This window comes from Anoplolepis gracilipes, chromosome 5, assembly GCF_047496725.1.
Source record: "Anoplolepis gracilipes chromosome 5, ASM4749672v1, whole genome shotgun sequence".
NCBI lineage: Eukaryota > Metazoa > Arthropoda > Insecta > Hymenoptera > Formicidae > Anoplolepis > Anoplolepis gracilipes.
In genome coordinates this window covers 2,630,770-2,644,521 of record NC_132974.1, presented here as the reverse complement: position 1 = coordinate 2,644,521, position 13,752 = coordinate 2,630,770, and the positions used below count along the sequence as shown (strand labels likewise).

The following is a 13,752-nucleotide window of genomic DNA, read 5'->3' as shown; positions in this document are numbered from 1 at the left end:
GGTAAAAATAAAAAAAGACTGTTGCAAATAAAAGTATTATTCAGAAGAGGAAAAAATATATTTAAAAAATTTCCATCATTTTCTGCTTCGAAAAAAAACAATATATACTGGTACAATCTATCTTACAAACAAATTACATTTTAAGCCGGTTAAGCCATCAGAAAGGATTTTCAGCTCTTATCAGCTGGATCTCTTGCCAGCGTAAAATTCCTTTGTAGCATGACAGATACAATATTTTTTGTAATATGATTATATCCATGTCCATCAAAAGCTGTCTATGAAATCAATAGAACAATTCTAAGCGTTTATCGCTTATAATTGGATCTGTTCAATATTAGGTTAATTCTAATTTAAATTTAAAAGAAGTGTATTAAATAAGATTATAAAATTAAAAGTAATGTGCTGAGATAAAAACAAAAATTGTATGAATGATCAAATTAATTATGTAAAATTGATTAAAATATTAAAAAATACATACCAGCCTATGTTTGGTGTGAATATCGTGACTCATGAGAACTCGATGCATTTTTTTTTTCTCTTTAGCCGTGCAATAAGGTTGATACTCTGCACATCTGATAGTATATCAATTTGCGAATCCAATTGAAAGAAAGAAGACTCAACACCAAACTGATCAGACTGGATGTAACATTTGGTGTCGTCGACAAATTTCATGAGATCCTCTTCGCCGGTAAATGTACCTGTTAAATTAATTAATGTATCAGTAATACTTTCTATACAGGCAAGCTATTTGAAAAATTAATTTAGAAAATCTGTGGATGCGCCCTTACGATCCATGTGGCACATAACAAATTCTGTGGGCTCTTCACCTGCCTCTTGATAAATCCGCATTACTTCGGTAAGTGGAATTACATCTTTTTGAGGATGGAAACTCACAGGATAACGATATTGTCCTTGTAATTCGCCAATTGCACGAAGAGCACGTATTTCAAAGTCTAAGTTATGAATATTCCGCTAAATATTCACAAATATATTCAAATGCACGTACAATCTTATCAATATATATTTTATTTGTAAATAAAATATTGTATTTTATATATATATATATATATATATATATATATATATATATATATATATATATATATATATAATTTTAATTAGATTTATTAATATTTAATTATATATATCTTATTATTGAGAGAGAGAGACTGAGATATTTTGCCACACAATTAATTTGAAATAAATTATAATGTTATTTGTATAATTAATAAACAATTTTTATTAATAAATTATAACGTTAATTATATATTTTCTACATATATATTTCTTTTTATTATGATGTTTACCTCCAATAATATTGCCGCTATGTGCAATAAATACTGGTTTTACATTACGATAATCACTGCAACCCTTTATGAATTCATCATGCATTTATTTGTACATTTCTTCTATGGTCGCAGTATAAATCAAAAAATTGTTTGCATCAGCAATATGATATCTTGTCAAGAGTTGCGAAAATATAAGATGACTAATGATGTAATTAATGATAATACATGAAATCGGAGCTTACCAAATATTTGTTTATAATCCATGAAAATATCTTTCTTGGCTAATTAAAATAAATAGTTTAGTTTATAAATAAGAATTTGAGATTAAAGATATAGGATAGATTATTATGCAGAGTATTATATATAATTATCGTAAATTTTAGTAACGCATTCTAGAGCTTAATAATTTTCGAACAATTCTAATATATCTTAAAGTAACAATTTTCGAATAATAAATCATTGATAATGCGTAGAAATTATGCATTCTATCACTGCTTAACACAAATACTATCAAAATAATTCATATTTTTCATATCTTTTCAATTTTTATTGTAATAAAACTTTTATATAATTACTCATTAAAATTTTAATAAAATTTAGTTTAAACATTATAGTAAAGAATATATAATTATTGATTTATATTTTTAACACAAATAATCTTCTATTTTTATAATCGTCATTATCACGCAAAAAATATTGACTTAACATTTTCGTGAAGAAAAAATATATATCTTGAAGAATTTAGAAATATTTAAAAATAAACAGATATATTATGTATTATGTATTGTGCAATTTCATACCCGTTCCAATAATTATATTAACGTTGGTCTTTTTACTAAGTGTTTTCAATAAATCAATATTACGCTGTAAACGGCTGCTCTTCTCCACGATAGTTCCACCTTTAGCTTGTTTAAATAACTCCACATCATTAAAAACAGCAGTTTCTCCGTCTTTGTCATTAAGCATCAAATTAGACATATGGCTATATCTAATTTGTAATGGTTTTTGTTAAATTTTTATATTTATTCCTTTTAACAATATTCAATATTTTATTTATTAATGCGCGTGTAATTATGATCGTACGCAAAGTCAAAAATTGCTATAAAATTCGTTACATTTCAAAATTTCAAAGTAAAATAATTATAATTTAAACCACGTTAAATTTGTTACGTAAATCTAAATAATTAAAAGGGAAATGTAATTGTCAATTTATTGATTGATTAAAAAAGAAATAATCCTAATTGTCTTGATAAATACATTGCTCGATTTATAAATACGTTATATGTAAATAACTTATGTAAATAACGTCTAAAGTTAAACGAACATAAAATAAAGTAAATATTTATACTCATTTATTAATAAATATGTATAAGGTTCCTGACACAACGTGCATCATTAATTTATCGTCAAGAATGATAAAATTGATGCTATTGTTTACGATTAAAGTAGAGAGAAGATTAGTCAAATATCAAACTTCTTTTTATTCAATTATCATAAATTGATAACTAAAATTATAAAATACCTATATAAAAAAATTGTTAGTTTTTTTCGACAATCTGAATTGATTTATATAAGCAATCCAATAAATTGCAAAAGAAATGCTTATGAAAAAAATGTAAAAATATAAAATACAATTTCATTTAATTGTTTATAACATACTTCTCGAGAAAAATTACATTAAATTTTCCAGTAATACATATTTATTAATAAATGAGTATAAATATTTACTTGATGTTCGTTTAACTTTAGAAGTTATTTACATAAGTTGTTTACATATAACGTATTTAGAATAATATTGTCAGGTATCGTCCTTTAATTTAACTTTTAAAATAACTTATTACCTCTTTGTGCTGTTCGGTTATTAGTGTCTGATATTCTTTTGAAATAATAAGATCGTCTCTCATTATATTACAAATAACATATGTATAAATATATTTTCGGTATTAACGGTTTGTTACAATAATGAGCTAATTGCCATAATTTGTGTTACTTCTTCCAAAAGAAACGTCTTAATAACCAGACAACTTTATTATACAAGTGAGTTATCATAACATTAGAACTCTTTTTAAAAAAAATAATAAATATAGAACAGGATACAATTGAGATGAAATAAAAGTACAAGCACAACGGACAAAATTGTATTTTTCCATCATTGATATCAATAATGTAATTGTCTTAATCAATATTATTAATGTAATGATTTCAATTTAGTTTAATGTAGACAATTGCTAGAAAATATCATACAATATCATGTAGAAATTATTTTAAACTCAGAAATTTATAAAACAAAAATATTTTTATGTATCTAGTTTAAATATGACACATGTGTAATTTATATGTATTAAGTATTGTACAATATGTTATCTAGATGTACACAGAAGTATTTAATAATGTCGATACATTTTATTTTGCAAATTTCATAATAAATATCTATGATTTATAACGTTTATGTTTAAAATGTCTAAAATCTTTGAGACATTAAGAGATATAAATGTACAAGTGTATAATAACAACAAACGAATAATAAATCCTAATTTTCCTTGTTAAAAAGAATCCCGCGTTAAAATAAATACGTGCGAGTGGAACATACAAATACAATTTAATTTGATAGATACGTATTTGCATGAGACAATGACATATTAAAAATAATTTAAATAAGATAAATTAGATTTTACTAAAAAAGAAAATAAAGATTCTGATTTGAATGTATGCTACACAGAATAAAAAAATTAAATTATAGGGATCAAAATAAACTTTTCTTCTATCCATGATAAAAATGATCGTTTGTCAACAAGTAGTTATCATTTTAGTCAAAGATTTGTTTGAAACTTCTAATCTCAAATGATATTTTTTATAATGCGAATTTTTTAATCACATTTTATCTGAAAAATGCTAAATTTTAGAATGCTAAATTGTTTCTTTTTTCACACAGGAAAAACAGTTCTCTATTTATTATATATTACATTTTTAATTTACATCTTTTTTTAGAAAAGAAATTTTTTTGCAGATCGTCAAAGGACAATTAATATGGCACGTCTAATACTGTTATTAAGTGGCATTTTAACATTTATAACTCCGAAAGATTGTTATAATAATATAGATGAATTAAAAGTAACTAACATAATACCGGAGCATTATAACATCAAATTTGTACTAGCTCTCGAAGAAAATGTTTTCTTCAGCGAATGTGATATTTACATCAAAATTCTTACCGAAACGAACCGGATAAAAATGTTTGCAGAAAAATTGACCATAGTGCAAGCAACATTGATTAAAAATACTCGACTGTCTAATCAGAATAAATTTAATTTTCATAAAATAGTCGAAATTCTGTATGAGTCTAAAAGCAATATTGTCCAACTTTTTTTTATTAATAAATTACTACCAGGAGAATATATCCTAAATCTAAAATATAGCAGCCACATTGAAACAAGCTTTCCGCAAATGTCTTATTCATCTTTTCAATACGTAAACGAAAAAATGTGAATAACTATTTAAATACATAAATTAGTAAATACGTATTATTAAAATATATCTTGTAAATCAATTATTATTAATTTTTACTAATCATTATTGCTATGAGATATGCAGAAAGTAACTCTACATATATGAATAAGAATATTTACTTGATAAAGAGACATTATTTTTTATTTGTTTAAACATATAGCATTCACATACAATTTTTCAAAATATAAATATAATTACCTTTGTTTCTATGTCATCGTGTTTTCATTAAATTATTTCATATTTTATTGTAATATAAAATTTAAATATAAAAGAGATTTGAAGATATTATTTAAATGACACTTTTGATTATATATATATTCAATACTAACAATAATTGGAAACTTTTTGTTATTTTCATTATATTCCATTATTTAATGTAAATCGTTTAAATACGTAGATGGTTGTCCGCAACACATTATTACCAAAATTGGGTCCAACGAATCTTTCCATATTGGGGCTTGTCAAAGAGTAGCTTTAATATTTCCGTAGAGCATTCTAAAGTGTATACGGCTTTGTCAAACACGCCAATACAAGCAGTGCAAGAAAATGGTCACATAAAGAAGACATACTTTAATAAGATTGCTGAAATATTCCCTTATCAAGTATCAATTGTTATATCTAATTATATTTGCACTGTTGATCATGTAAAGAATATTACCATGTGGTACAAAGAAAAATCAACACCTCTCTTGCAATTTGCAATATCAATGACTAACTATACCATAACACACTTGAAAGCAGAATGGCCGCGTTTGCAACAGTTTTCAAAAATAAACTATATTGTAATTCCAAATTTTGAAGGCCGAAACGATAGCGTGGTGAATTTGGGTGTCGTCATTTATAAGTAAGTACATGTTAAAAAAAAATTATAGTTTATTAAAATAAAAAATATTATGTTTGATATCTAAAATAACAGGATTTAAAAATATGCGTATTTTTATGTACCTAAATTGGTTTGATTAAAAATATAATATGTAAATATAATCCAATCAGAGATTAAGTCTGCTTTTAATATTTAAAATTTAAAAACATGCATATATCTTTAATATCATATTTAATATCAAGTACCTTTAATATCATATTAAAATAACAATAACATAAATAATGTGATTGGTAAAACAATACATATTGATATTATTTATACGCTTTTAGTGTTTTTGTTTAAAAATGATAAAATATAAGAATTATTGTAGTGTCAGGTATTAATTTTTTCTCTGTTTTGAAAATAATTACTTAAAAACAGACATTAAATTCAAATCACTAAATTTATCAAAATTGTTCTAAAATATGAAATATGTATTCCGCATTTGCATTTTTCACACACACAATGATTATACCACAAACAACTTTAACATATATAATGATTACTTATTAAAAAAATATGATTCTATTTAAAAAAAAAATTTTTTGTGTAAAAAAAAGTTATATGTATTTGTTTATCAAAGTTTATTAAATTTTTTAATTATATTTATTTAAGATATAAGCAATTCTGTCTAAAATGTATATGAAGATTTGTGCACATACATTCTATTTAACACGCAAATTAATTTTATGTTATTTGAATATAATGAATGTATTATATTAAACGTTTGCTTTGCGTAGTCCGTATGTATATAATTATATCTTCACACAAAGATTTTTGTACATAAGTGTATTTTTTACATATGATTCTTAGTGAAGCAGACATTATTTATAATAAGGAAACAGACAGTTTTGGGCGTATATACAACGTGATACTTTTAATAGGATATGGACTAATACAAGAATGGTTTGAGACTATAGCCAATCCATTTTGGTCTAACTCATGGCCGAGCAAAAATTCCATTATGTTCTTTGCAACTTACGTCCTCAATCAGGTTGTTTTCTTTATTTATATTAGATTGATTCCGTTACGTAATTAATTCAAGTAATACCTGTCAAAATATATACATGTACGTTCTCGTACACATACGTATATCTATATATATATATATATATATATATATATATATATATATATATATATATATATATATATATATATAAAATAGAATGTATGCATGTGTGTATGTTTCTTACAAACTCCTAAGTTCTTTGACTAATCTGGACCAAAAATTTTGCGTAATTACTCTCTACAGCCCTACGCGGTAAATATTGATTATCATAAAATTTGGACATGTATCCCCTTCCCCTATTTTATTATTCAAAATTACTTTATTACATTTTTAAGCTATATTAAGATAAAAAAAAGAGAATAAGATTCATTTAACAATGTGTATATAATAATAGCATTAACTGCTGATGCAAATACATCTTTCTTCTAAATGAATATTTATTTAATCACATAAAAACTTTCTTCCATAGACATTGGCAGATTTTCGGGTAACAGATTTGTTTGTGGTTCAAGTTCAACACGAATGCCTTAATTTTGATGTTGATTACAGAATGTTGCCTTTCCAATATAGAGACGAAGTGATTCCCAAGGAACCTGTTAATAACATTAAAGGTATAATTGATTAAAAATAATTAAATAATTACATATAAATTTTTACTAATGGATGTTTTTTCTTGCTAATAAAATAAAATAAACAATCTAACAATAAAGAAATTTATCTTTAGTTTATTAATTTAACATATATTTACACACATACACAAACACACATTCAGACACAAGCATATACATACACATTAAGATTAAAATTAAAATTTCTCTATCAAATCAACTATTTAGTTCTCTACTTCCTAGTTGTAATAAATTTATTCCGGATATATTTGATCATATTTTTATAATGTCGATTGTAGAATCAGTTATATTGCGCATGTTGCAACATACATTTATACCAGAGACGTTTAGACAAGGCTTCCATACATATTTATACAAAAAGTAAGTACGATACAATAATATAATAATTATAGTTACAATTAGAGTTAAACATAAAAAAGATAATTATTGAATATTTTATAAACTGTTTCGTTCCTTTGCTTTTCTTCTCTAAGTTTTGCTTTATCTAATTTTTATTAATATTTTAATTTTAATTTTTCTTGCTCCTAGTCTTGTTTTTTATTTTGACTTTTACGAAAATTTTTTCTTGTCAATATCTTTTCCGTTTTTAGTTATAACTTTAATTAAAAATTAAATTTTTAATTTTTATTTTGTATTCATGTTTCTTTACTTATTTTTATTTTTTTTTATTTTATTCGATCACTGCTTAAAGTTTTTTGTTCTTTATCTCCTGTTTTTTTACTTTTTTTATTTCTTCTTTTCAGTATTTTTATCTTTCAATATTTTTAAATATATATAATATTGTAACATATATATATAAATATATGTATATATTATAACATTAAAATTATTTAAAATATAATATGTATAACAAATCGACAGTGTTAAATTTTTTAAATTTTATATTATTTAGATATCATCATTCCGATAATTTCTGGCAAGCTCTAGAAACTGCTTATACAAAAATACATTCATCAACATTTGACATGAAGAACCAAATGGAACCTTGGACAAAGCGTAATGGATATATTGTGTTAACAATAGTACGAAATTATACTAGTAACAGCAACATTATACACATATTGGCACAAAATCTCAATTTCCCACGTGAGGATCGATGGATACCTGTAACTTTTACCACAGAGACAAAGTCCAATTTTATTAGTACTACACCACATCTTTGGTTACCCCCTGTCCGCAAAGAAATTGATCCGATGTATATTCACAGTTATACATATAATCTAAATGATAAAGAGGATGGTTGGGTTATATTTAACATACAACAAACTGGTAAATTTTGATCGATAAATGTATTACACTACTTTATTCAAAAAATTTCCGATCTTTTTTTTTCTTGGAAATCAGTTGAAGTCAAAAAGTAAAACTCATCATAGTGTAGTGAAACTTCCTGCGCATGATTTTTTTTAGCTTTACCAAGTGAATAAAGTGCTGCAAGTATGTGCAGTTGTGGAAAAACTTAATTGCAGTATCGCTAATTAACACGCTCTATCGTTGCGAGTGTAAATGCAATTTATAAAATTACTACAGTTTAATATTTTGTGACCAGCAGCAACTTACTTTAGTAAAGTTAAAAAGAAAGGTTGGATCCTTTTGAAACAGAGTAATATAGATATTTAAGTGTTTATTTTATAATTAAGATTTTATATTATTTCATATATTTTTATATATGTATAATAGGTATTTCATACATTATATACCTGGTGTCCCGAAATGACCGATAAATATTTTAATGGCAGCTTCTTTAGAACATTTTGAGACGATAAGTTTAAAATGTCGAGGCTACAGTAGTTTTCAAACTGGAAGCAATTATATTTCACGAATGGTAGGGCTGAGATTTCGCGCACTCAGGTACGGCAAAATAACAAGTGATAACATAATATTTATACGATAATATAGTGAAAAGAGCGCTATTCATAGGAACACTTTTATCACTTGTTATTTTGCCGAGCTCAGGCGCGCGAAATCTCAGCTTTATTAAGTATTCATGAAATGTAATCGCTTCTGGTTTTAAAGCTATTGTAACCTCGACATTTTTGTATTAAACTTTTCGTCTTAAAATGTTCTAAAGAGTCTGCCATTAAAATATTTACCGGTCATTTTGGGACACCCTGTATACATTATGTATAAACACATTAGCCTTCATATAACTATGAAAAATAATATCAAATATTATATACGCATATAATATTTACATAAAATATTTCGTATATATTGTCTTCTTTTTGTGTGTGTGTTATAATATATTCTATATTATCTTAAAAAATAAATATTATGTTAAATATTACATAATACTTATGTTAAATATTACATATACTATTCAATATTGCATAAAATATAAGAGAATAATATTATATATTATAATATTATAATCAAACTACTAGCAATCAATATACTACTTATAATTAAATATTAAATTATTAACAATTAATATAATTAATAATTAGCATATTAGTGATTAATAGATAATTTTTTCAAAAGAGTTATTACAAAAATTTTTTTAATTATACATATTAGATTATATTACATTCATATTAGATAGACAAAAAATTGAAGGTAACGGAGATTGTAATGTATACAGAATGATTCTAAATAAATGTAAAAAATTTTAGATAACTATTTTGTTGAAAATTAAGGAAAATTTTTTATATAAATATATACTTTTATTCTTTCTTTTAAGGAGATATACTCATCCAAAGGGGAAGGTAAAGATCAGACTTCTATTTTTTTTCTTAAATTCTGGACAAAATAAAAAAAAATGAAATTTGGTGCATATTTTCTATTGGCAAAAACTAATACTTTTATAATCTTCCCATCTGATTATACATATAAGGGAATGAAACTATGCATGCTAATATATTTTATATTGTTATTTGAAACCTGTTGAATTTACAAGAAAAAAATAAAAGACAAAAAGTTTCCAAATTTTTAGATGGTCACATATTCCGTTCCATTAAAAAGTTTTAATAAAAAATTGAATCGAAATTGCTAACTTTTCCATTTCCTTATATAATGATACAAAAATATTTAAAAAAATATTAATAAGTAAATTCTGCTACTGGAAAATGTCTACCAAAATGCATTCATTTAATTTACCCAAAATTTAAGGAAAAAAAATAAAAACTTAATTTTCTTCTTTGATAGAGTAACTTCCTCTTGGAGAAGGATAAAATGAATATATTAATAAATTATCTGCTATAATTTTTCATTTTTTCAATTTCATGCTTATTGAGAATCACCTTATATATAAAATTAAAGGTGATAAATATATATGGATACTATAATAGTAAAAGTAGTTACATTTGATCAAATCGTGTTTGTATAATACATATAATTTAGTCATTGTTTAAAATCGAAATTACTTTTTACTTTTAAGCTTATACAAAACATTTCTCTTTTGGAATTTAATTCTTTGATAAAGATATATATAATTTATTTATTATATTATATACATACATTTTATATACAGCATATTTACGTGTCAACTACGATGATGAAAATTGGCGTAAACTTATTACATATCTGAACTACAAAGAATTTGAAACGATACACGTTCTGAATCGTGCTCAAATCATCGATGATACGTTTCATTTTATGTTAGCGGGCATATTAGATCCTGATATATTCTGGAAACTTGCTAAATATCTATCCCGAGAGACAGATTACATAGCATGGTATCCTATGTTCAAAGCTATGGAATTTATGTCAATTACCTTTCCACTTTTTCCCATAAATAATACAGAATATATTAAGGTAAATATATATGATAGATTTTGAATAAAAATATGTTACATATATATTACATTATTGCATACAAAACACCTGGCTTTCTAAAAAAAATAAATACTTTTTTGAAAAATTATTAAAACATATAAAAAATATTAAAACATATATTTCTGAAAGAGATGTATGCTTTCTTATAATCTTATTTAGATCAAAAATAAAAATTTTAAGAGCAAAAGAGCTGTTTCTTTTTTAATTTCATTTTTATATTCTAAATATTAAACATTATATATATTATAATATCCAAATAGAATTTATTGTATTTATCGGTTTTTAGGAAAGATTGGGAGCAATGTTGGATCCACTCATTAATAAAATAAAATTCGAAGAAGAATCTACGGACCAGAATCTTACTAAAGTTTTAAGGCAAGAAGCCGTAAAATGGGCATGCCTTCTCAATTTTACCAGGCCGGCTTGCATAAAAGAAGCCCATACCCAATTAATAAAACATCTTGAAAATTCTACAAAGTATACATAATTTTTTTTATATAACGAATATCTTATAATTATTTTTTATTGTATTCTGTATGATAGAAAAGAAATATATAAATTATTTAATTAATATACAAAACTATAAACTTATACATTTCAATAATAAATTCTTTTTTTCATTAATATTGTAGACTTTCGTCGTGGTGGAAGAAATGGACATATTGTTATGGTTTGACGACAGCGAATAATACTATTTGGCACCAAGTGTTGAATAAAATAACAAGAAATGATAATAAAATTTTATATTTTTTAACTTGCCCAAATTATCTTGAAATAAGAAAGTTTATTTCAGAATATTCTGATATACCAACACTTAATAAAGAATTAAAAGATGTTAAACTAAATACAAAAAATCAATTTGAATTAAGACATTTTGTTTCTACTGTTGTAAGTGCTAAAAAAAACGATACAAAATTCGACGAAATATTAAATATTTTTGATAGAACAAAACCTAGGTAATATAAGTATATATCTTTCTTTATATTATATGTTACATATTATGCTACATAATTATGGTGTCATATAATATGTTATATAATTGTTTATATCAAACTCATAGAAATTTAATATATCTATTTTATTATTATAGTGCATTCCGAACGCCTACAGCAGTACTCCTTCTTATTAATAATATATATTCTATAGATCAATTTGATAAGGTAATTTTCACGAACTTATAAATACGTACATATGCTCACTTATTATTAAGGTAATTTTTTTGAATGTCATATATACATATTGTATGTTATGATAATTATTTTAATGAGGAAGAGAAATTATATCGTTTTAGATTCTTATTATGCGAAACTAAAAATATAACAATAAATTAAATAAAACTATTTATTCATAAATATTAAAGTATAATTTATTTTAAATAAATCAATTCATTAATAGTATTCTGAAAAAAAACTGAAAAAAGTAGATATTATTAAACATGGCTTAATTACTCAGGAATAACTGAGGAGCATATATAACGATACATGTTATGAACGGAAATATGGTATTATATAATCTCATATTTTAAATTTATTTATTTGTATATATGACATATATGTACTATCTCATTTATATATATATATATATATATATATATATATATATATATGTGTGTGTGTGTGTGTGTGTGTGTGTGTGTGTGTATGTCTTAATGAATGCAAATAATGCCGCGTCAAATTCTTGTAGAGAGAGAATAAATTATTGTTTATTGCTAAGAACTCTATTTTAGATTATCTCCAAGTTCCAGGACTACTTATATATTGAAAGGCAGATACAAAAACGTTATCTTCAACTTAATGATCAAAGGTTCTTACTTAAACAAATTGTGCAAAAAACAGAATCAATACATAATAATTAACAAAACTTACACAATAACACACGCGTATCGGTCTATTATAATATATCTATATTATGAATAATTTTTATGTGATTATGATTTTTAATTATATATAATCGATAATGTAATTATTAGCAATACTTTCATATATTTTATTCCATTCTTTGAAAAAAATAAATATGAAACAAACAGATGTAATTTACTGTGATCGGTTTATTGTTTGGCTTATTTTGATATTTTATAAATTCTTATATTGCATTGTGAAAAATTTCAAAATTCACGATCAATCATGAAACGTATCATCGGATCAGTGATATTAGAGAAAGAGAGAAAGAAAATTATTCTATATAATATTTTTCGCGATTGTTACTGTCTGAAAGTAAAAGTCTTGTCAATAAAAAGTTATCGCGGTAAATACGTCTTGTAAAACTCCAGATAATCGTATAACATATTGCATGTATGTATATTTACTACTTGTGAATTACATTTTTAATAATATATTTTTCTATGAATTTGTTAAGAAATTTTTTAGGTATAAATTCTGCATGAGATTGTAAAAAGATTGTCAAAACAATAAATAAATGAATATAACGTTGTGCTGCTAAATAACTGGTTTTGAAATATTAAGATCAATTTTCTCACTTTAATTGCACATTTATGTGTATTTTATATATTTATGAACCTTTCCACGTTTATATATATTTTACATTATTATAGATCTCTCCAATTCCGAGAAATAATTAATCTGTTGTAATGATTTTCATAATCATTATTTTGAAAAATTGTTTTCTAAATTTTACAAGGGTTTACAAGTCTTATCGATACAGTACAATATTATTTGGCAACGT

General features: G+C 24.0%; 1 protein-coding gene and 1 pseudogene across 1 annotated transcript; one reads left to right on the top strand and one right to left on the bottom strand.

Annotated features, from left to right (window-relative positions):
• Positions 1-133: 133 nt before the first annotated feature.
• Positions 134-2,682, bottom strand: LOC140665857 (phosphotriesterase-related protein-like; annotated as a pseudogene).
• Positions 2,683-3,126: 444 nt separating this feature from the next.
• Positions 3,127-13,503, top strand: LOC140665751 (aminopeptidase N-like). Its single transcript, XM_072892230.1, has 12 exons — positions 3,127-3,326; positions 4,297-4,771; positions 5,194-5,640; positions 6,472-6,652; positions 7,140-7,281; positions 7,578-7,659; positions 8,192-8,568; positions 10,766-11,049; positions 11,357-11,547; positions 11,703-12,026; positions 12,161-12,230; positions 12,797-13,503. Exons 2-12 carry the CDS (start codon positions 4,317-4,319, stop codon positions 12,923-12,925), a joined length of 2,682 nt encoding a protein of 893 aa, XP_072748331.1. The 5' UTR covers positions 3,127-3,326; positions 4,297-4,316; the 3' UTR covers positions 12,926-13,503.
• The last annotated feature ends 249 nt before the right edge of the window (positions 13,504-13,752 follow it).